This window comes from Arabidopsis lyrata (genome assembly GCF_000004255.2).
Source record: "Arabidopsis lyrata subsp. lyrata unplaced genomic scaffold ARALYscaffold_1, whole genome shotgun sequence".
NCBI lineage: Eukaryota > Viridiplantae > Streptophyta > Magnoliopsida > Brassicales > Brassicaceae > Arabidopsis > Arabidopsis lyrata.
Genome location: NW_003302555.1, coordinates 21,939,323 through 21,963,753, shown reverse-complemented (window position 1 = coordinate 21,963,753; position 24,431 = coordinate 21,939,323). Strand labels below are relative to the sequence as shown.

At 35.1% G+C, this 24,431-nt stretch overlaps 4 protein-coding genes and 1 long non-coding RNA gene across 7 annotated transcripts; 3 read left to right on the top strand and 2 right to left on the bottom strand.

Moving 5' to 3' along the window:
- The first annotated feature begins 126 nt into the window (after positions 1-126).
- LOC9330013 lies at positions 127-1,710 on the top strand. Its single transcript, XM_021013796.1, has one exon. The coding sequence runs from the start codon at positions 317-319 to the stop codon at positions 1,472-1,474; it is 1,158 nt and encodes a 385-aa protein (XP_020869455.1). The 5' UTR covers positions 127-316; the 3' UTR covers positions 1,475-1,710.
- A 10,347-nt stretch (positions 1,711-12,057) lies between these two features.
- On the bottom strand, positions 12,058-12,630 carry LOC110225011. The gene is made up of 2 exons (XR_002329441.1): positions 12,539-12,630; positions 12,058-12,268 (listed from the first exon to the last, which is right to left on the bottom strand). It is a non-coding gene; the product is annotated as an uncharacterized LOC110225011 (long non-coding RNA).
- Positions 12,575-17,844, top strand: LOC9330012 (sterol 3-beta-glucosyltransferase UGT80B1). Of its 3 annotated transcripts, none has more exons than XM_021013466.1 (15): positions 12,575-12,688; positions 13,214-13,450; positions 13,661-13,809; positions 14,063-14,302; positions 14,667-14,778; positions 14,871-15,041; positions 15,151-15,214; positions 15,313-15,370; positions 15,482-15,659; positions 15,906-16,036; positions 16,331-16,433; positions 16,539-16,618; positions 16,714-16,761; positions 16,886-17,035; positions 17,391-17,844. In XM_021013466.1, the coding sequence occupies exons 2-15, from the start codon at positions 13,270-13,272 to the stop codon at positions 17,601-17,603; spliced, it is 1,878 nt and encodes a 625-aa protein (XP_020869125.1). In that variant the 5' UTR covers positions 12,575-12,688; positions 13,214-13,269; the 3' UTR covers positions 17,604-17,844. The 3 variants fall into 3 exon arrangements, with proteins under 3 accessions (XP_020869125.1, XP_020869124.1, XP_020869123.1); XM_021013465.1 differs by having other exon boundaries at positions 13,036-13,450; XM_021013464.1 differs by having other exon boundaries at positions 13,031-13,450.
- Positions 17,845-20,147: 2,303 nt separating this feature from the next.
- Positions 20,148-21,278, bottom strand: LOC9330011 (RNA polymerase II C-terminal domain phosphatase-like 4). Its single transcript, XM_002891209.2, has one exon. The coding sequence runs from the start codon at positions 21,227-21,229 to the stop codon at positions 20,171-20,173; it is 1,059 nt and encodes a 352-aa protein (XP_002891255.2). The 5' UTR covers positions 21,230-21,278; the 3' UTR covers positions 20,148-20,170.
- A 660-nt stretch (positions 21,279-21,938) lies between these two features.
- On the top strand, positions 21,939-23,970 carry LOC9330010. The gene is made up of 4 exons (XM_021013684.1): positions 21,939-22,328; positions 22,657-23,054; positions 23,125-23,318; positions 23,404-23,970. Exons 1-4 carry the CDS (start codon positions 22,051-22,053, stop codon positions 23,797-23,799), a joined length of 1,266 nt encoding a protein of 421 aa, XP_020869343.1. The 5' UTR covers positions 21,939-22,050; the 3' UTR covers positions 23,800-23,970.
- The last annotated feature ends 461 nt before the right edge of the window (positions 23,971-24,431 follow it).

Sequence of the window (24,431 nt, the reverse complement as noted above, 5' to 3'; positions counted from 1 at the left end):
TAGCAAAACAATACTAACTTCTTCTAAAGAAGATCTTACAAGTAACAATTTTTTACCTATATGAAATTAGTGTATAAAAATAGTTCTCAAAAACATTCACCTCCCTCCATTCAAAATAAGAATATGTAGTTCTTTTATTTATAACCATGAACTACAAATTAAAGGGTTAAAAAACAAAAGGTGAAACTGAATTTACTAAAAATAGGAGAAAAAAACATTTAAACATGCATGCTACAAATCCCTTCTCCTTGATTCTCATCACCAACTTTATTCCTAAGGTAAACTTAATTATCTCTTGAAGCCAATTTTTTCAAAGATGCCAGAGACAGAGTATTCGTTTGGAAGGTCATTACTGAGTTTGCGTCGGGACCAAGCACACTTAATGGATCAATCTGCCTTCCCCGAGCCTATGAGCATGGAGGTAGAGTTAGATTCTTTTCAAAGACAAGTTGCGGAAAAATTCATCGATCTTAATGCTTCCGCGGCTGATGATGAGATCCTATCACTTGAATGGATAGGGAAACTTCTTGATTCTTTTCTTTGTTGCCAAGAAGATTTCCGAGTTATAATATTCAACCATAAGTCTCAGCTCCTTAAACAACCAATGGACCGATTGATAGAAGACTACTTCGAAAGGAGTGTTAAAGCTCTTGATGTATGTAATGCGATCCGTGATGGCATCGAGCAAATCCGACAATGGCAAAAACTGATTGAAATTGTTATATCCGCTTTGGACACGAGTCGAAAACAACAACTTGGAGAAGGAGAAATCCACCGTGCAAAGAAAGCTTTAATTGATTTGGCGATTGGAATGCTAGACGAGAAAGAGTCTTCAAACACATTGGCACACCGTAATCGCTCTTTCGCACGCAACAAAGACCATAATCAACACATTGGCTACATTAGGTCACTTTCTTGGAGCGTTTCCCGGTCATGGTCAGCCGCTAGGCAGTTACAAGGCATTGGAAATAACTTAGCAACGCCTCGAGCAAGCGATGTCATGGCTACTAATGGCCTAGCCCTCACTGTCTATACGATGACATCAATATTATTGTTTGTAACATGGGTTCTTGTCGCAGCAATACCTTGTCAAGACCGTGGTTTACATGTCCATTTCTATTTCCCTAGGCATTTCCAATGGGCAGTACCAGTCATGTCCTTGCACGATAAGATCATGGAGGAATCAAAGAAAAGAGACAAAAAGAAAAAGGGTTGTGGACTACTTAGAGAGATTAATCAAATCGAGAGAAGCTCGAGAATGTTAAGTGATTTGATCGATTCGGACAGCTTCTCATTAACAGATGAGAAGAGTTTAGAGGTGAAGGAGAGAGTTCAAGAATTGATGAATGTGTGTGAAGCTATGAAAGATGGTTTGGATCCATTTGATAGGAAAGTGAGGAATGTCTTTCACCAAATTGTTCGTACTCGCACTGAGGCTCTTGATTCACTTGGAAAGCTTCGAAATCAAGAATAGGACATTTTGCGATATGTTTTCATCTTTTGTGGAGTTTTGTTTTAAACACATGTAATGTAACTAACAGTCGGAGATGAAGGTGTCATATGATTAAATTATGGGGATAATATTGAGCTAAGAAAAGATTATTTTTTCTTTTCTTTTCTTTTCTTTATCTTTGTACTAGTTATGATCCTCGCTACGAATTTTACGATATATTTTCAAATTTTAATATGGAAATAATATTGGGTTGTCTATTTCTATAAATTTTAAAACATAAATTATTATTACCTAAGAACTATCTTTGTTTAATTTAGATACTTAATTAATCATCAAAAAGTTCAATATAATAATATATATTTAATATCTTCACTTAATTAAATTAAATAACCTAAAACTAGTTCTTGATTAATCTCTATTTAATCTCCGATTTTTCAGTTAGGTGCTAGACCCACTTAAAAAGATGGCCTTAAGACTAAATCACCACTAAAACATTAAAATGAAATAGTGTAATCTTAATCCAACGTTGTGGAATTCTTCTATCGTCGGTTTAATAAATTAAATTTATTTTTGTTTTGAACCTCTTTCGCTAGGGTTGTTAGGTACTAAAAGTCTAAAAAATACCAGGCCTTGCATGAAAATTAAAACATTGAGCCGATGTATACTACAGATATGACTCTAATAGAAAATAAAAACAAAATACAAAATCACCTCGACGGGGATGTATAATTGATGATCCTTCTTTGAAACCATTCGGTAAAATGACTTGGGTGAAATTTTCATAGCATCCTTTTGGAGATTGTAATATTCGTAGACGGTAGTTTCAACTACCTGAGATCTTTTTTACTTTCTCTTTCAATTTCCTTCCCTTAAAACCTAAATCAATAAAAACAAATAACCATTTAACGAACTCATAGAATGTATACACAAGAGCAATGAATGTTAAATTTTTGGCATACTTTTGATTTTTCAGGTATGTTCACTTAGTCCACAGATCATATATATATATACTCGATTATGATCAGAGGTTAATCGAGAAACCAATTTACTAATGTCTATATTTATTTTCTAAGAACCAAAAATGTGATTTTCTTGGTTTGTAACTCCATCTTATATGTCTAATATGGTTTTTTGGTTTGTAACTCCATCTTATATAGGATTTTTAGTATAGAAAATAGAATAATAGATTATTATACGGTTCATAAATTTTAAGATTATATGTTAGTAAAGGCTTATGAAATTGTTTTGCCAGATTATTGTTCCATGTTCAAGACCATCATCAACGAATTAGCACTTTGGATCGGTATCAACTAGATTGCTGCAATGTTGCTATTATATATTAAAGATAGACTATGAACGTGAACTTTTAGTTATAAAAAGAGAAAGAGTAACTTGATTATGTATAACTAAGTTTGTACCAGTATTGATAGTCGTTTTAATAATTTTTATATTCTTTCTGAAATCGACCAACTATAATTATGTATGAATATAATTTGATGAAAACATATTTCCTTGTGTGAAATTTTTTTGATGAAAATATATTTCCTGGAAACATATATTAAAAAAATCATTGGATGATAAGAGACTCACATAATCTCTGAAATATTATATTTTAATATAAGATATTTATTTATTGAAATTATATATCAAATAAAGAGTTGAACTAATCATAATAAAACACATGTAGAAAAAGTCTCTTAAATTTGTATACAAAAAAAAAAGAGTCTTTAAGTAGAGACTAGAGGTTCTCATTTGAGAACCCACGTTCATTGGACAAAAACGGTGGGTATCTTTGAATAATAAAACAATAAAAGAAAAAAAAAACTCAATTTATTATTTTTCTCACTTTTCAATTATAACTAATTATATTGAGACATGTGTTAAATGAGTCTCTCAACAGATTCTCAAAGTTTCTCAAATGAGAGATTCACTTTATTATTTTTCTTACTTTTCAATTATTTAATATATTTTTTTTGTAGGTGAGAGACTCAATGAGACACTCCTACTAAATATTCTCTAAGATCCTTAAAGACACCTTAGGTGGCACCATGTCATTTGCTCTTATTTTGTTTTCTTTTTCTTTATTTGCAATTTTTTTCTTTCTTTTATTGTTTCAAGATTAAATTACTATTATCTCTATCTTCCTTTCTCTCATACTTTTTCTCTCATTTAATATACTCAAAATGTTGTGTGAGTTTAGTACTATATTATATTTTAAAAGATTTAAGGAACATTTCTGTTGTATCTTATCTACAAATATACATTTTGATAGGGAAAATTCCCAAAAAAACCCCATATATTTTTAATTTGGAAGTTCAATATCCAATACTTTTTGGTTGAAATAAAAATATCTTATTTATAAATTATTGGTTTAAAACTACATCGTATATAAATTATTGGTAGATTCAAACCCGTGACTTGACGGTAGTTAATGGCCGTTACGAAATCGTTTAACGGAGTTAAATTTTAACCGACACGTTTAAATAGATATATTCAATCTATTTTTAATAGCAGGCGATTTTGTTGATGTGGACTAGTGAAACAAAGTTGATTGCTTTTAAAAATTACATAGTCGACTATTTTAAAAAGTCTAACTGTGATTAAAAAAGTTTTACATTAAAATATTGTTGTTTATGTTTTTCACAATCCTTACACATCAAACACTTAAACAACATGACTTTACTCCTTAGTGTACCACTTTTTATTATTGGAGATGCTTATTTTGTGATGTGATACAAACATCATCTTATCAAAAAACTTAGTTTACTTTATTTTTGTTATTTCTACAAATCTTGTGTTAAATAAAATTTCAAACTTAATTTTCTTTTTGATCATGTTACATAGTCGTAGTTCCACTTGAGAATAGAATTTTCTTCGAGATATGCTATACAAATTATAGATCATTCTTATATAACGGCTTACATATCATTTTTGTATATTTTGGTGTAAATCTCATGAATAATATGACCATTGATTGTTCTTTCTTTTCTTAGAAGATGAATTATAATATTTAGGACTTTTAAGATCTTTCTTTATAACTTCACAAAAAATGTGACCTTTACTGTTTCTTCGTCTTTGAATTTTAAATTGAGTTTAGTAATATTTTATTGTTCTTAAGTGAGATTGTAATAATAAATAAAAATATTTGTAGTATATTGCTTTTAGAAACTAATAATGAACTTTAAATTTTATTTTTCTGTTTAAAATTTTATAAATAGAGTTATAACTGTACCATACATTTAATCTTATTTCTTTTCTAAAACTCATTAACACATTGAAAATTTTGAAATGTGATCACTTTTAATTTTTGTTTCTGTTGAAATTTGAATTATACTATTATTACTAATGCAATTTTCATAGTATTTTTTTACTATTTTATAATTTCAATTATTTTTGCTTAATTCGTTTTTTATTTAATTACATTTTTATTAATTAAAAGCAACATAGGTATATACTAAATGAATGTTTTAAATATATTTTAATTTAAAAATAATAGTTATGCTTTGGTGGATATTTAGATAGATATCCTAGATGGAGAAAGCATTATCTGTTGTGAACTGTGTCTTTCATTAATAGAATAAGGGATATATATACAAGGATAATAGCAGGATACAGAGAATAAGGTAAAACCCTAATGGGCCATGGGCCGGTTATGGAGTCCATCCATATGGTTTATAACACTCCCCCTTGGAAGACATAACCGTGCCCGATACTAAACCGGGATCTCTATAATGCGCTGGGGAATGTTGCCTCATTAAAACCTTACCAGGAAAACCCAGTGGGACAAAACCATGGTGAAGGAAAAAGAGTACAACACGCATTACTCCCCCTGATTTGAGCATCACTGTAGATCCTTAAGTCCGCACATTCCGATCTGATGAATGAGCTTCCGGAACGTTGAAGTCGGCAATGATTTGGTGAATAGGTCGGCTGAATTCTCACTTGACTGGATCTGTTGAACTTTGACCTGACCGTCCTTCTGTAATTCATGAGTGAAGAAGAACTTGGGCAGAATATGCTTCGTTCGATCCCTATTAGTGTAGCCATCCTTGAGTTGAGCAATACAGGATGCGTTGTCTTCAAATATGATGGTCTTTGATGTAGTAGTAGATGCGCCTTAAGGAAGGCTGCCTACGTACCCTTGGAAAGGATCAAGCCACACATAGTTCCTATTCATTGACCATACCATAATCTGATCTTATGAATATCCTGCATTAGTAAATCAAACTAAACCAAAGCAAACTGGACCTTCTTTGGTTAGATCAGTATAGAATAAACACAAGTAAACAACGCAGAAAGAATAGACTTTAAAACTTAATCAAACCTTCCTTTAAACCTTTCCAGTGCCTTTGGGTTGATCATGAACTAAATTTAGACAGGAGACTCACGGCAAAACAAATGTTTGGTCTAGTGTGTCTAGCAAAATTCATTAGAACTTCTATGGCACTGAGGTATGGCATTTCCGGACTGAATGGATCACTATCCAATCTGAGGCTTCTCACCACCATTGGGCCTGGTCAATGGACGGGCCTGGTCCTTATTAAATTTCCTTGAGTACTCTTTCAGTGTATGCCATTTGATGCACAAGGATTCCATTATTCACGTACTCAGGTTGTAATCCCAAACAGAACTTAATTATTGCCTAGGTCTTTCATTTCAGATTCTTTCTTTAGATATACTCAACTGTTTGGTCGATTATCCAGAGGTTTAAATCATTCATATACACTGCTATGATTACAAATCCTTTGTTTGCAAACTTCTTGATAAAAATACATGGACTGATCAGATCGTTTTTATAGCCTTCTCTGATGAGATATTCGCTTAACCGGTTATACCACATACGTCCGCTTTGTTTCAGTCCATATAAGGATTTGTCCAGCCTTATGCAGTGCTGTTCTCGAAAATCTTTCTTATCTTTGAGCTCAATACCCTCTGGTAATCTCATATATTATCCAGTGGACTTATATAAATATGCAGGCATTACATCCATTAGCCGCAAATCTTTCTCTTTTATATAGCCAGACTTAGCAAAAATTTAAATGTCTTAGCATCCACCACAGGGGAGTATATCTCCTCTAATTCTGGTCTTTGTGTGAATCCTTGTGCGACAAGCCGTGTCTGATATATCACGCTTTCACTATGTTTATTTCACATAATTACAAAGACTCATTTGTCCCACTGGCTTTACATTGAATGGTGTTCTTCGTATTGGACCAAACACATTCTTCTTCTTAATGATTATTAGCTCCACGTTTTATGGTCTTGTACCATTTTAATCAATCAGGTCTTTGAGTGCACTCTAGTATAGACGTGGGCTCCTGATCCTCATTCATTTCAGTTGCTACCTTGTGCGCAAATATATTATCATTTATGTCGACATCTTTTCGGTTCCATTGTATTCTAGACATGATATAGTTTATAGAGATCTCTTTACACCTTCAGGACCTTGAGGTTTGGCGTCCCAAATCTCATTGATTGGTACCTTAGGGTTATGTCTATTAGCCGGCCATGTCTATGGTTTCTTGAACCTTCTCGGTTTCCCTTGCAACTTTCTTTGATTTCCGAGGGTTCTTGTCTTTAGAACCTTTTGGGTCTACCACGTTTCTTACGTGTTGTAGCCTCTGTAGCAACTTGATTGTGTTCCTTGTGAACATCAATACGTACTGGTGCATTACAAGCTGGTATGTACGATTTTGTTACTCTCTTTGGGTCATTATAGGAATCTTGGCAATTGTTTTAGCTAGCTTTTGCAGATATATAGTCTTTTGGATCTCTGATGGAGTCCGAGGATCTTGCCATGTGAAGGATGTTTGATTCCATGTAAGTTCTTTGACCAGCTTGTTAGTCTCTCCACCCAGTGTTGGGAAAACGGATTCATTGAGATGACAATCCTTGAATCTGGCCTTTGGCTCGAGATACTTAATGATGGTGGGAGAATCATTTTTAACGTATATTCCCATCCCCTTTTGAGGTCCCATCATTTGCTCTCTGTGGTGGTGCTATGGGTAAATAGGTGACACACCCAAATGTCTTTAGATGGGAAACGTCTGGCTCATGACCCGTTAGCAATTGGGATGGGGAATATCTATGTTCACTAAATGGCCGAATGCGTATTAATTCAACAGCGTGTAAAACTGCATGTCCCCAAGCTGAGACCGGAAGCTGCGACCTCATGAGTAATGGTCGAGCAATTAGTTGATTTCGTTTAATGAGGGATTCAGCTAATCCGTTCTGTGTATGGACATGTGCCACAGGATGTTCCACACTTACCCCCATGGCCATAAAATAGTCATTAAATGGTTGGGAAGTGAATTCACCAGCATTATCTAAACGTATGGTCTTAAGAGGAAAATCTGGAAAATGGGCTCGCAATCTGATCATTTGGGCCAATAACCTAACAAATGCTTGGTTCCTAGAAGACAATAGGCAAACATGCGACCAGCGGGTCGATGCATCGATTAAAACCATGAAGTACCGAAATGTTCCACAAGGTGGATGGATCGGACCACATATGTCTCCTTGAAGTCGTTCTAGAAAATGTAAGGTCTCTTTAGACACTTTGACTGGTGAAGGTCGAGTGATAAGCTTCCCTTGTGAACAGGCTATGCACGTGTGGTGCTTAGGGAAAACTCGGTTTTCTTTAAGGGTGTGCCCTTTAGAACTTTGAATTAATTTACGCATCATATTCGAACCGGGCTGGCCAAGCCGATCATGCCATTAGTGAATTTCTCAGTAAACCCTTATTTGTTTACTTTATTAGCCTTTATCATATTGACCTTAGCATAGTAAAGATCTATGACGCGGGTATAGTTTCTAAGACCTTCTCATGGTCTTGGGTGTTCTTAGTAATATATGGGAATCCTTTGTTCCCTTCACCCTTAGTTTCAATGTGGAAACCATTCAAACACATTTCTTTGAAACTCAACAAGCCCCTTTGAGCTGGGTGAATATGAAGCATCTGAGGATGCGTGCCCTTGGGAATATGGGCCTGCCATGGGCCTGCCCTTAGCCTTCACTAAATTTAGCTATACCCGCAATTTGGCTAATAAACCATGTTTTTAGATATTTCGTTTATTAAATTCTCATAATGATGAACTAAATGAGCTTCTAGATTCTTTTCAAACTCTCTTGATAGAGATCTACGAGATGCTTAGGTGTCTTGCACGTCTTAGTCCAATGGTTTCCCCATTCCTTATCAGTGGCAAACAAGTTTATTTGAGTGTTGTGGTTTGGGTATACCGCGGCCTCTACCTCGATTACGACCAAAGTCGGGTCGGCGGCCTTAACCATATGAATGGTTTCCTTGATCATATAAATTATAATTGCCACTTCTACCATGTCCATTCCATTTACCATGACTGTGGCCATGATACTTATCTCTTTGGACGTGGTTAGACTCTTTAGTCTCTTTAGGCTCTTTAGGCTCTTCAGCCCAACGGGCTTCTGATAATAGGGTAGGACCAGGAGGTCTCATTTCACTATTTATAACTCATTGTTTTGCTCACCAAGTAGCAAAACAGGAGTTTAGACTTGCATATGTGGTAAAAACCTTTTTCACGATATTGTTGCTGAGGCAATATATTGTTTGTGTGAAAGGTCGAGAATGCTTTCTCTAGCAAGTCATTCTCAGTAACTTCCTCACCACGGAATCTCAGTATTGACACTATTTTAAATAGTGCTGAATTATACTCATTCATGGATTTGAATTCCTGGAATCTGAGATTCTTCCGATCAAATCGGGCTTTTGGCTAATAGCACCGTTCTTTGGTGGTTATATTGATTTTTTTTTTTTTTTTCAACTCTGTCCTGAGGTCCAGAGGATTCTTAATAGTGAGGTACTGATTTTGAGACTCTCATTGAGGTGATGGCGTATGTTAGTAATCGCCTTATATCTTTCTCTTCTCGTGACATTGTTTCCTTCCACAATAGATTCACCAAGCCCTTTTTCCTTTAGGACAATCTCAGTGTCCAAAACCCATTGTAAATAATTGTCACCAGAGGCATTAAGTGCCGTGTATTCATAATAGTTGATTTCTGATATCTATAATATATAGTGTTAAATGAGAACTCATGTAATCGGTTAGACCAAGTCATGCGGTATTTAAGACCGAGCCATGCTTGTCTTCAGCAAGTGTTTTCTAAACAATCATGTTATATATATATGGATGAAATCAACCCTAGAAGATTGATCTAGTATGCAACAACCAAACAATCGGATCATACTAGATTAGGATATTAGGATTTCGCGGTTAAGTTTTAGGGTTTTAGCATCCGCGATTTATAGTACTAGGGTTTTGCTAGGGTTTCGGTTTTATGTGTGGAACTTTCTATTTATGGAAAGTTTCCTTATATGGAAACTTTCTATTTCTCATCTAGAAAGAAATCCTAAACAAACGTGTACTTTAGGGTTTTGGAATATTTCATTATGAAGGGGTTTCCTATTTTGGTAACTTTCCATTTTGGGAAACTTGCTATTTTAGGAAACCTTTTATTTTGGGAAACTTGCTATTTTACGAAACTTTATATTTCTGGAAACTTTCCTTATATGGAACTTTCTATTTATGGAGATTTTCTATTTATGGAAACTTTCCTTATATGGGAAACTTGATCTTAAACCGTAACTTAGGGTTTATTAAACCGGATTAACCTTGGATTTAGGGTTTCGGTTTACTTTCGGTTTAACCTAGGGTTTATATTAAAACATTCAATCTATCATGCCATGCATTAAACATCTTTCCATTCACTAACTTCTCAATTAATTCTCCAATCATAAATCAAATCACATGTGCCAATTTTCATGCAAATTTTATCTTATCAAACTTTAATTGGATCATGTATATAAAGCATAATAAATAAATAGCACTTATCTTAATTGGAGAACTGAAACAGAGACCCGAGATCTGATACGGAAATTGGAAACAGTTATGTCTCTTAGCTGGTTGGGACCTGCTACAAAATCTCAATATATATAATCCTGATTCCTGAGAAACTCAAAATTTTGCTCATGGAAACATGGCTAAAGCAATAATCAATGATAAAACATTAAAAGATCAGAGATCAAACAATTGTCGAAACAATAAACAAACAGGTTTCGGTAAGATCTTAAAGCAATAATCAATGATAAACCAATATATGAACATGAGTAAAATCTATGATTCAACCATGATGAAGCATCAAAGTAAATTTAAATTTCAGGACTCAAATCATCGATTAACTAAAGTAACGATTAAATATTTACTAATGTTGCTTGAAAGCCCAGATTCCAAAAAATAAACATAATAATTCAAATTGATCAAAAGAACAATGACCATATATACGCATGTATGATTTTATAATATAATAAACAATAAAATAATAATTATGTCTTTGAGAATTAACATTCTAATGTAACGAACTTGTGTTTAAGAACATGCCATTCTAATGCCTTATTATATCAAACCATAAAGCAATAGAATTTGAAGCAATAAGATTAAGAAAATAAAGCCCATGTAACGAACATGTGTTCTCTATCATATGTGTCGATCGCTAGTTACTATAGATGAAGCAAAAAGATTTCCATTTAAATAAGATTAAGTAATGCATGTGTAGATCTATATAAAGTTCCGTCAACAACAATTATGTACTATGTAATATATTAAACATGAATCAATCGAATCTAAGTAATATGGTGGACAATGACTTAGCTCGATGATTATGGTTTCTGAGAATAAAGAAGGAGACGACATCGGAAACGCAAACTGGACGGAGACGGTGTTGGAAAGATCGGAGAACTTTTAGTTCTAAGTGATTAGGATTTTCTTAGCTCAGACGGTTAAGGCTTTTTTTTTTTTTTTTTTTTTTTTTTTTTTTTTTTTTTTTTTTTTTCCGAGCTTATGTGCTGATAACGTGTTGTGAACTGTGTCTTTCATTAATAGAATAAGGGATATATATACAAGGATAATAGCAGGATACAGAGAATAAGGTAAAACCCTAATGGGCCATGGGCCGGTTATGGAGTCCATCCATATGGTTTATAACATTATCTAATTATATATAAATTTTAAATTGAGTTTACAAATCTTTTTTTTTCCTTAAGTGAAAATTTAATACTCCCTCTCTTTCACAATTAGTGTCATTCTAGCATTTTTCACACAAATTAAGAAAAGTAAACAAATTTCATTTATACCCTTTATTAATACACTAAATAATACACTCTCTCTAATTAATAAGCTAAAATAGTAGAGGATAAAAAAGAGAATTAGTCTTTAAAACTGCATTGAAAACACAAAACGACACTCTTTGTGAAACGAGATTAAAACCTTAAAACGACACTCTTTGTGAAACGGAGGGAGTAATAACTAAAACTCTTTGTAGTATATTTTTTTAGAAACTAATGTGTAACTTTAGCGTTAATTATAAAATTAGTATGATATGATAAAATCATAAATCCCACAATTACTTTTTTTTTTTTGTCATCCGAAATTAATTAGAGTTCAAAAGAGTCATTCCTGTGGAATGTTGTTTACAAATGTGATATGAAGCGGTTCTGTAATCCCACAATTACTTGATGACATAGTTTGTCTTAATTGGATGTTTATACTTTATAACATGCCAGACATTATAAGAAGAGAAAAAATCATCTCATTATATATATGATAATTACATGTTTTGGGGTTAGTTAATATCATTGTATCAATTTCTACTACAACAACCATATTTGTAATTTTGTAAACCGTTCTTACTATGTTATTCATACGAAAAAGGCAAAAATATCACACAACACATAGATGCCAGATCTTAACGAAAGATGAAGTGACTTAATTTGCCTCCAAAATCCTGCAAAAAAAATTGATGTTCTCTATAAAATTAATCAACTAGTTGCCCAAAAATTTGTTTAGAACAACAACATTAATTTTCTCTATTTTTCCTCTTAGCTTAAGGAGAAAGAATACATATCATTTTTTCAACGAAAAGTCGTAGTAACAGTGACTTAAAACAACTCCAAATTCCTAATCAATTAATTTTGTTTCGGTGGCATTAATAATAATGAATTCAATGATATTTATTTTCTGCAATTATTAATAAATATCTCATCGGCGGTCTCACCACATTTGGTTGATTCAAAAGTCTCCAAACCCTTTGGAATCTTCTCAAGTTTTTCTTCATCAATTCCACAAATCTTTGCTTCCACAGAGATACCCACAAATCAATTCTCTCTTTTTCCAATTCTTGAACTCTTCTCTCCAATTCACTCAGGTAAAGGAACAATCTTTCGATCATTTAGTCCATTGTTGATGAAACCCTCGATGTTGGTAGATTCAATTGTTGCATTCTACTAGGACATTGTGTTTCTTTCTTGATTTTGATTCAATTCTGTGTAATTGCTTTTGAATTGTGTTGTTGTTTGAGTTTTACAAGTAAAGCTTGATCCTTTCGTGATGGGTAATCTCATTCTCGCTCTAAACGTGAGACCTGATGTTCTCTTGCATTTTCTCGTTTTGTATGAAACGGTTTAGATAAGAAGAAACAAAAAACCCGATTTTTCGATTTCTTTATAATATTAATTTGATTCTTCTTTTTGGATTTTGGTATATAAAGTGCAGCTAACTTTCTGCACCTAAAGGATTGACTGGTCGTTGCTTCAAGCTTTGATTCGTCTGTGTTCAGCATTTGCCAGGAGAGCTATTAGCATCTCTATGATTGAATAGTGAAATTCTTGTGAGTGTGTATGGATGTTCCTTTGTGGAGTTTGATCCATATGTAGGTGGTTTGTTGCTGCAGCTGATTGTGTGGGTATTAGGCAGTGAGAGCTGTTTAGTTAACTACAAAAATAGTTAATGGCGAGTAATATATTTGATCATCCACTACAAAAATTAGAGGATGGGATCGGGTCTCGAAAGGATGATTCTGATGAAGATAATGGTGTAAATAGCGAGAAGGCGAGTTTATTGGAAACACCTGGTTCTGTAGATACTACTCCTGAAGATTCTGGTCGTCGTTCTTCTGATTGGCGTAGGGGTTAGTCCTCTATTTAACCTTGTTATTGCAGTTTCTAAACGATTCATCAAAGCTTTTCCACCAAAATTTCGACTTTGGAGCTCTAACTTACTTTGTCCATTTGTTAATTTCTCCGTCCTGTTCCCAGTATTTGAACGGAAAGCAATGATTGCTTTCATCTGATTCTGAAACAGAGGATAACCACTGATTCAAGATTGTATGTTCTTGAAGGACTAGACCACTGTGAAACTGCACCTGTTGGTTTCTGTGGAGATATGCTTATCGATGACAGTGAGATTCAGTACTCTCGGTCCTTGACAGAGAAAGGATCTCCTGCAAATCATAATCTAAAATTGGATAGATTATCGGAGCGGGAAAAGGTAGGAGACTAAACCCTATGTATCCAGTTGTTTCTATGGCAATGGAGCAAGAACTTAAGAAGAACATTTTATCCACATACATTTTGTTAGTGGTTATTTTTTCCAATTGCCTCATCATGGTATTTATCTTGGATATGAGCAAGTGAAGATTCTCTTTTTGTGCTGTTAGAGTCACTAGGATATGTTTCTTAAATGCGGTACACTGAAATCATTATTATATTCTCATGATTTCTTTTTGATCGTGTACTTCCAGCAAAAACTCATTGTCGAGCTAGTCAGAATACAAAATGACGGGACAGTGGAAGTTATAGATAACGGAACTCCGGTATCGGAGTTATGGGAGTTTGAGCCAATGAAAGGGCAGTCCACAATCACATATGAAATGTCCTTTACTGAGTCCTTTAGATCCATTCCAAGGTTAAAAATTGCTATACTTGTCGTTGGAACTAGAGGTGATGTGCAGCCTTTTTTGGCCATGGCAAAGCGCCTCCAGGTATATGTTTATAGTGTTTTTCATTCCTTGTATGATATTGCGAACTTGAGATTAATAGAGGGAAGCATTGTGCCATTAAATATGTAATTTTTTTTGTGGCTGCATATAGTATGCTGCAAATAAATAGGCTCTATCCAAGTATTGGCATGTGCCTATAGGCCCTATACGGCTATACCATGTGTTCCGTCTTTTTAATTTAGTTTGATTTCTTCATCTCTTTCTCATATATGTTCTTGACTCATTTCCCCTAGAGCTAGGGATCCCAATATTTTTTAAGCATTTATTGAGACATTTTGAACGGATTGGTCATTGTCATTGAGTAAGGTTAAAGTTATATGGTGTTTTTTTTTTTTTCTCGTTGCAGGAATTTGGTCATCGTGTTAGGTTGGCAACTCATGCAAATTTCCGCTCTTTTGTACGGGCTGCCGGAGTAGAGTTTTATCCCTTGGGTGGTGATCCCCGAGAGTTAGCTGCATGTAAGCCTAATATGGAAACATAGTTAAGCTGTCAGAAAATTTCTTCATTTGCGTATGATTAAAATGAAAGTAATGGGTATTTTTGAATGTAGATATGGCTAGAAATAAAGGTCTCATTCCTTCTGGGCCTTCAGAAATATCAAAACAGAGAAAACAGTTGAAGGCAATTATAGAGTCTCTTCTTCCGGCATGCATAGAGCCTGATATGGAAACTGCTACCTCTTTCAGAGCTCAAGCGATAATTGCAAATCCTCCTGCATATGGTAAGTCCCTCACCACTTCACAATTTTGTTGATTCCTCAACACTTCATTCACCAGGTTGTTTTCATTGCTCCTATGAAGATGATGATATGGTTTTGGTTCTAATTGCAGGACATGTACATGTTGCCGAAGCTCTTGGAGTACCAATTCACATTTTTTTCACAATGCCTTGGACGTGAGTTGACTTCTTTGCTTTTTAATCTCAGGCTCGGTGCACCTGACTTAACGTGTTTTATGTTGTCTTGTTTTCTTACGTCCTCTTCATGTAGACAGGCCAACCCATGAATTTCCACACCCTTTGGCACGTGTTCCTCAAAGTGCTGCGTATTGGGTAATATTTTACAATGCAATCATAACTGGTTCTTTCTTATGACTATCCACCATCTTGATATGATTAAAAGGAATATGAGGCTGATTCTTTTAAAACATTTTCTTGTCTCAGCTATCGTATATAGTTGTTGATCTGATGGTATGGTGGAGCATAAGGACATATATAAATGATTTTAGGAAGAGGAAGCTAAACCTTGCACCTATCGCATATTTTAGCACATACCATGGCTCAATTTCGCACTTGCCTACTGGTTACATGTGGAGTCCCCATGTTGTGCCAAAACCAAGTGGTAAGAGCACTTTGCATTGTTTATTCCTCGTACATCTATTCCGCTGAGGTTTATTATATGTTTCCTTGCTACCAATTTGCATTGTACCTTTATTCTGGTCTCTAAGCTTATGTTCTTCTTAAAGCTATGCAAGACCATACCGCGTTGCCAATTTTTGGACGCGTAATATTTTTTTTAGTCCGAGTTCTTTCTCTTTTTATTTAATAGATATCTGAAAGGTTTTGCTTTTGTTCGACTAATTTACAGATTGGGGTCCTTTAGTTGATGTTGTTGGCTATTGTTTCCTGAACCTTGGATCAAAGTACCAGCCTCGCGAAGAGTTTCTCCACTGGATAGAAAGAGGATCACCGCCCATATATATTGGTTTTGGAAGCATGGTAAGCGGAAGACCCTTAATAGTCAGAAAATTTGTTCCTTTCTTTGGTAATATTCAGTGATAAGGCATAGTATTGACAATGGATCTTGGTATTATTGGTTAAATTGAATTCTTAGACTTGCAGCATAAAACTTGTATCAACTTAAAGTGCATCATACAAGTTATACTGTATATGATCGATATATTTATCTCCACATATTATAGTCCTGGTCCTTCTTGTTTGTTTAACTGATCATGTGCTAGCTTCAGCTCACAGTATTGTTGCTTTGTTTTTTCTTTTCCTTTACACAACCAGCCTCTTGATGATCCAAAGAAAACAATGGACATTATATTGGAAACACTGAGAGATACAGAACAGAGAGGGATAGTTGATCGAGGTTGGGGTGGCCTTGGAAACCGTAAGCAGCCTCTGTACCTTCTGTTTTGAGGCTCTGTCTACTGAACTGGTTTTCTGCTTGCTTTTACGGATTCAGGATACATTTTTACCAACTAACATTTTGCAGTTGCTACTGAAGTTCCTGAAAATGTATTCTTAGTGGAGGACTGTCCTCACGATTGGTTGTTTCCTCAGTGTTCAGCTGTGGTAAGCCCTCTTTAGAATTTCTATATATTACTACATTCAGGGCTCCGAAGAACTATCTTCTAATTGAGGCTGCTTCTTGTGTTGTGGATATGAAGGTTCATCATGGCGGTGCTGGAACCACAGCGACTGGACTAAAAGCTGGGGTAAAGCATTTTAATTTTACATATAAGTACCTTACTTTCTTGCTTATCACCAAGGAATCTTTATCTGTTTTCTTGACCTCATGAAACCTAATGGTTCCTATTTTTGAATTCCATTTGTCTGCAGTGTCCAACAACGATCGTGCCATTCTTTGGGGATCAGTTCTTCTGGGGTGACAGGATCTATGAGAAAGGACTTGGTCCTGCGCCAATACCGATAGCTCAGCTCAGTGTTGAGAACCTCAGTAGTTCCATAAGATTCATGCTACAACCAGAGGTAAACAAACTTGATTCCCCTTTTTATATATCTTTGAAGCCCAGATAGGATGGTAGAGTAAAGAATCACAATAGAAGTTAAACCAAAACGCTCTCTTTATTATAAAAGAACCAAACAAACCCAAAACTGAAAGCTTTCTGCCGATAAACAAAGCTCAAAGCTTTTCCTTCCGTCGAAAACCCATAAAACCTTGAAAGCTTTCTCGAGCTTTGATGTGTCTCACATGTGAGATCTCATCCTTATTTATACTAAAACGTACAAGTAAAACACTATACTAAAATGTTAAAAAAAAATGATGAAGATTCTAAATAATTTCCCAAGTCTTGTAAAACGCATAGGCGCATCATGCTTTCAGGTAAAATCACAAGTGATGGAACTAGCGAAAGTACTGGAGAACGAGGATGGTGTAGCTGCAGCAGTTGATGCATTCCACAGGCATTTGCCACCAGAGCTGCCACTGCCCGAGTCCTCGTCTGAGAAAAAGGATGAAGATGATCGACCAGACCTGTTACAGTGGTTCTTTATTCAGATTGGCAAGAAGTGTTGCCTTCCATGTGGTGGCGTGTGATATCAAATTTCCTTGGTTGTGTTTTAAGTTGCATAATCTTTGTCTCTGCAACTCAATTCATTTCATTCAATGGTCAGGAATATGATGATTAGATTTCTTTTGCACAGTTGCATAAAGTGGATATAATAAAATTATTGTGTTGGGTTTGTTCATCTTTATAAGTTTGTGGTCCAATGAGAATGAGTTTGAGTTTTGGACTCTGGATTGTACGGGTAATATAGTAATATTGTTTTCAGGTTCATTTGATTTTGTTCAAACCTCTTTGGTAAAGCTTGTTGGATAAGTGGACTTTGATGGATCATTAATAGATATTCTTAGGCATGTTTATTAGGGTCAAATCCTGCGGACTGATCTGGTCCATCTCTGAAAAACAATAGATTCGGGTTTAAAATTATATTTTCCGATCCGAAAAATCCGGAACCGAACCCGAACCGAATAGTCACAAAATCCGAACGGATAATGAATTCTCCTATCCGAATTACCCGAACCGAACCCGATCCGAACCGAAAACCGAAAGGATATCCGAAAACCGGAAATAAAAATTATATATCCAAAAATATTAGTTATATTTAGTTGTAATTTTATAGCAAATAACAAAAATATCCTAAATATCCTAGATTTGGGAAAAAATTTAGTTATATTTGTTAAAATTATACATATTTTTGCAAAATTTAACCAAATTTTAGTAAGATTAAACCAATTTTTATTAAGATTGACCTATTTTTAAGTTTTTTTTTTCCGAAAACCGATCCGAATCCGACACCTATCCGAACCGAAACCGAACCGATGACTCATAAAATCCGAACGGATAATAAATTCTCCTACCCAAATTATCCGAATCCGAATATATCCGAACCGAAACCGAACCGAAAAATCATAAAATCCGAACGGATAATAAACTCTCATAGCCGAATTATCCGAATCCGAATATATCCGATCCGAATCCGATTTGAAATCCGAATGCCCAGGCCTAGGTGTGGGCATTCGGGTACCCATTCGGGTTCGGTTCTTTTTTTTTGGGTATCGGGTCTATTCGGGTAGGAGGTTGAGAACCATTCGGGTATTTTAAAAATTCGGTTCGGTTTCGGTTCGGGTTCGGGTCGGTTCGGTTATTTTAGTAAAAATGCAAAAATAACCAAAAATACCCAAAATATTTCGGGTTCGGGTTTTTTACTCATATAATACCCAAATCTAACCGAAATACCCGATTACCCGAAAATATATTGGTTACTTTTTATCCAAATATAACCAAATGTAACCAAAATACTTAAATTACCTAAAAGAAAACTATAACATTGGTTACTTTTATCCCAAATATATCCAAATGTATATGAATTACTAAAAAAATCTAGTTTATTTGGATTTATAATTTTAGTTTTGGGTATTTAAGGTATTACAAATATATATATATATAACTAATATTTTTAGGTTTACATTTGAATTCGGGTACCCACGGGTATTAGATTCGGTTCGGGTTTTTTCGGGTAGTGAGGTCTAGGACCCATTCGGGTAATTCTAAAAATCGGGTTCGGGTTCGGTTCGGTTATTTTTTGGGTTTTTCGGTTCGGGTATTCGGTTCCGGGTATTATGCCCAGGCCTACTATTCGGGTTAAAGAGTTTTTGGGCTTAGTCTCACCAGGCTGGAAGTAAGCTCCCGGGCTTTAATACATTAGCATTCATCATTAAAAAAATACGCATCAATGATATGTAGGCTCCAATACATTAGCATATCAGCCAGGAAAACAAAAAAAAACTGAATGACTAACTAACAATAAAAACTAGTCAACGTTCATATATCATAATCTTCTCCTTCAATATTTTAAAAAGACATTATATATCAAATCTTTTCGATATATAAGATTTGCATTGTGCCTTGGGTTGAGTGGTAGGCTTCAATGAATAAAACTCAGTACATATCACAAACTCTCTTGGTCCGAACAACGATCGATTGTAACTTAGTGAAGGGAAGTACTTTCGTACATCATTCGTATTTTAGGGCATACGAAGGTGGCGGTTTTATATCTCACTATGGGAAGCAGGTTTTTTGGGATGCTAGGGAAGATGGTGTTTACTTATCACATGGTAAAGATACGCCCAAGTATATGTATAAGTGGATATAATTAAAATCTCCTTAATGGCTGTTTGGTTGGGCAGTTGACCAAAGTAAAGGTCAAAGCGATGCTTGCAGTTTTCTCATCACAAATTAAGCTATTAACCACAATAGAAAGAAGGTAAAGTAGAGTAGCTGCTTAACCTTGATGTTGGAGATGAAAACAGGAAATTCCAAAAACGAAATTGGACTTTTCTAAATTTATTTTCTTCCTTATGTATGTTTTTATCAATTTGTAAAGAAACAAACGTAAAAAAACTTTACAACAACAAAAAGAAGAAGTAGTAAACATTGTTAAAAACTTTAAATCAAATTGACTTTTTGAAAGTAAAATTGGCCGTTGAATTATGCTTAACATATTCTCATTGAAGATTCGTCAAATATATGAAAAAAGCATACAATAATAATCTAATAAGTGTAAAAAGATTACATTAGAAGTCAATCTACTTACTGACGGTCAGAAGCAGCATTGTCTACAAGGATAAGGTATCAATAGCCTCAAATCTTTAGAATCTAAATCCTCTTCAAATCTTTTGTGAACATCTTCAAGGAACTTCAGAACATTCGCCAATGATCCACTCTTTCGACTCTCGTCTTTCTTCTCTTCTGCGTACGAATCCCACTTGGTACCATCGACTCTAAAATAGATGTATTTGGTGATCTGCAACAAGTTTCTCTTGTGATGAGGCCAAACAGAAATCGTATCATCCACAATTACCACTCTACGTGTATCAGCCACAAGAAGATCAAGTGTCTTATTACAAGGACTTGCTTCTCTGGTTATAACTCGATTTCCAAAGTATACTTTATCCGGATCAATCAACTTCAACACATCCTGAGCGTAACAGGAATTACCCATTGTGTAAACGTGCATTGTGAATAGCTTGTTAGCTTCTAAGAGAAATTCATGAACAAAAGGTCGTAGCTTTATGATAAATTCGTAGGGACTGTCTTTGTTGCATCTCCATAGATCTTGCCTTGAATCAGCTTCTTCCAGTAGATACTTCTCGCGTTCAGAAAGGTCCGAAACAAGAACCGTGTGGATTAGCGTGTGGTCCAAGTCAAGGACTAGGTGAAGCTTCTTCTTCATCTTCTTCTTCTCATCGTTGAGACATGCGAGTTTGTTTCTTGTTTTGTCTCGCAGCGTAGTAAGACGCTTTTTAAACCTCGTAACGTGGTTTTGTAATCTCTTGACGAAATCAACGAAGCGAGAAGACGACGACCTCTTCCGTCTTTTTGATTTGGGTTGCAGAGAATGTTTTCTCAATACAAACATTATCAACAGAAAATCTCTGAAGTCGAACGGCAAAAAAAAAACCCTAATTTGATCGGAATCGTAGAGAGGAAACAACGAGTGGCATAATCTGATATTGATGGTTTGAGTATATATAGAGGATATGGAAATAATCAAAAAAATGGAAATTGGAGTAAAGGAAAAATGGAAATCGAAATAGACACGTGTGTAGGTGTGTGAAGCTGGAGGCCTAGGCCTTTTGAGTGAAATTACATGGGCCATCTGGTTTTACGTTTGCAAGATTTGGGAAACAAACAAGTGATTTTTAGTAATTTACTAGTTTATTATTGACAAACTAGTCAGTCATTTAGTGATTCTCCACAATAGATCATTAGTAACATATTATTCAGAAATATAAAATTAAGTGTGTGGGATTATATGAACTTATTTGAATATAAGTCAAAATTTGTGGTAAGATTAATAGTAAAATAAAGAAGATTTCAATGTATGTTTAATCAAAAATAATTAATTAAATATAGTATAATTACTAAAAATATATGAAAAATCAGTTTTCTTACCGTTGGTAATCTTCCTATCTTACCAATGGTCTAATTTAGTTTAAACAGCTACATATATGATATATTTAAGATAAATTTAAACAAGTCATGTAACTAAACAAGTAAAGTAATACACTACCATTAATGGTGTGAATATAAAGAAAACGATATATTGATATAATCGTAAAGTTAAAAATGCTAACATTCATCATATTCAAGTTTAGAAACTTTTTAAAAATCATGTTAAATGCCAACCAAGAAGAAGAAAAATGTATTAAGGGGTATTCAAAAAAAAAATAATCACTACATGTAAAAATAGAGTAATATGAACAATAAAAGTATAAACCCTCTCTTAAATTACAAAAAGGAGGAAGTAGTTAATTAGTTCAACTGTAACAAAACACAAATAATTAGCTTTAACTCTAGTAGTTAATTAAATTTCCGCATTTGTTGCAAATTTCAGACAAAAAAAAAAGCTTTCCTTTTTATCAGTCTTTGTCCGTCTTCTACCTCCACCATCAAATCCGGTGACCATCAGCTTCACCGATGACTAGAGGTGGACTTGGCATCGCTGCGATGTCATACGTGGCAATCGATTACATGCGTTACGTGTCACCAGTGTGGCATTCTCGTCTTATGCCAGTTCTTTGGTCGGTTCTTGCTATCGCCGTCGTCACTCGTGTTCTGTTCTATAAACACTGGTCTAAAGAGCTACGAGCAGCTATTCCTTTTCTTGGTTCTGTCGTATTCTTGCTCTGTGCTCTTCTCTTTGAAGCTCTTTGTGTTCGCTCTGTTACTGCTGTTCTTGGCTTAGATTGGCACCGGTAAAGCTTTAGATCTGTTTCTAATTAGCTCAATAATTGATTCTTTTACTTCAAATTAGCTTAAAGATTGAGTCTTTGACTTTAAATTAGAACAAAGTTTACATCTTTATGCTCGTTGGTGCTACTTGATCTGATTCTTGAACTCTTTAGTCAGGACTTGATAAGATTTTGAGTAGTACATGGTTTGATTTGGAGTCTTGAAAATTGTTTCTAAGTTGATTAGAGTTTGCATATACTTAATATTCATTGAGAATCTTTGAACTAAATTACATTAATCTGTTTTTGAATGGTTATGCAATTCAATGATAAATGGTTTTATCTTTGATAGGGAAACGCCTCCACTTCCTGATACAGGCCAATGGTTCTTACTTGCACTAAACGAGAGCCTTCCCGGGACAATTGTGGAAATCTTGAGAGCTCATATCATTGGATTGCATCATTTTCTTATGCTGTTTATAATGTTGGGTTTCTCGGTAGCATTCGACTCAGTGAAAGCTCCAGGTTTAGGATTAGGCGCGAGATACATATTCACGATGGGAGTTGGACGTCTTTTAAGAGCTATTACCTTTGTATCTACTATATTACCTTCAGCTAGACCTTGGTGTGCTTCAGCCCGGTTCAACAGTGTACCTTCTCATCCTCATCGTTGGGCTCAGAAATATTATGTCCCCTATGCTAATGACCCTGCTGCTATAAGACAGCTCCTTCATTGGGATGCAGCTTACGGTAACATTGAGTCTCGCTTCAGTTACTACGGTATTATTGCTTACTAATTAGTTCTTTCTTATATTAACAGCTGATCCAGGAAGTTACATTGGTGACTACAGAGCTGATTGGGGTTCAATGAGCTTCCTTAGTGAGTTCTTGAGACCGAGTTACTCTGAAGGGTCTTCTTGGTTTGCTCTACTAAAGAAAGCCGGAGGTGGCTGTAATGATCTCATGTACAGTGGTCATATGCTTGTAGCTGTCCTGACAGCTATGGCTTGGACGGTAAAAGTCCATCACTTGTCAGCTAAATGCATTAGGACTGATTTCTTATGACGCCTTAACCATTCTGTGGTAAATTTATCAACAGGAAGCTTATGGAGGTTTCTCTTCTGCAATGATATGGTTGTTCGTGGCACACAGCGCACAGAGAGAAATACGAGAGCGCCACCATTACACAGTAGACTGCATCGTGGCGATTTATGTTGGTATCCTTCTCTGGAAAATGACGGGTTTCATTTGGTCAGCCGAGAGAAAAACAAAGCAGACGAAACTAGAGAAGATTCAGAACAGTCTGATTCACGCTGCAAAGGATGGGGACATGGAGACTGTAAGGAGACTTGTGGAGGAGATAGAGCTAAGCTCCAGGGTGGAGAAGCAGAGTAATGTCATCTCGAACCGGACAATGACTGTGTTTGCGTGTGCCACAGTGATCACAACACTTACTATAGTGATTCTGGCGTTGACTTTGACAAGCGACGGCTAAAAGAGACTTTGAATGTTAATGAGATTTGAACTAAGACGGATAGTTGTCTTTCCACGTTTTCTGGTTTTCTCTGTTTATTGTTTGTAATGTTTTGTGCTACTTCAATCTCAACCGATGCGAGAGCACCAAAACCTCCAAGCCACCGAAGGAAAGCCAGTGAACGATTTGATACTCGACCTAAGCACCTCCCAGTATGGTACATGTTGCTCATACGAAAGGTCGATAAAGAGAGTTTTTTTTTTTTTTGTGGTCATGATGAAGGATTTTAAGGTTTATTTGTTGAGGGTCAATCTTTATAACAACGTTGAATCATGTATAAACCGTGAAGGTCAAGTTGTTAGCCTATACGGTTTGGATAATCAAATCAATATACTTCAAATGTTTCACTGCGACGGTTTATTGTTATGGTTTATGAAAGACAAACCCGGTTGATTGAGCCCATATATAATTACCACAAAGAGAAGATCAGAAAATCGTTTCGCAACTACAAAATTTTTGGGATTTATTGGGTTGGGTTTAACCGCTCTTTTTGAGTAAAAAATCTACGACTTCAACTCTGATTCATGGAGTGTTCTTGATGTCATTCTAGACTGGTATTTAAGTATTTTGGGATGAATTTTTGTCGTAGTTTC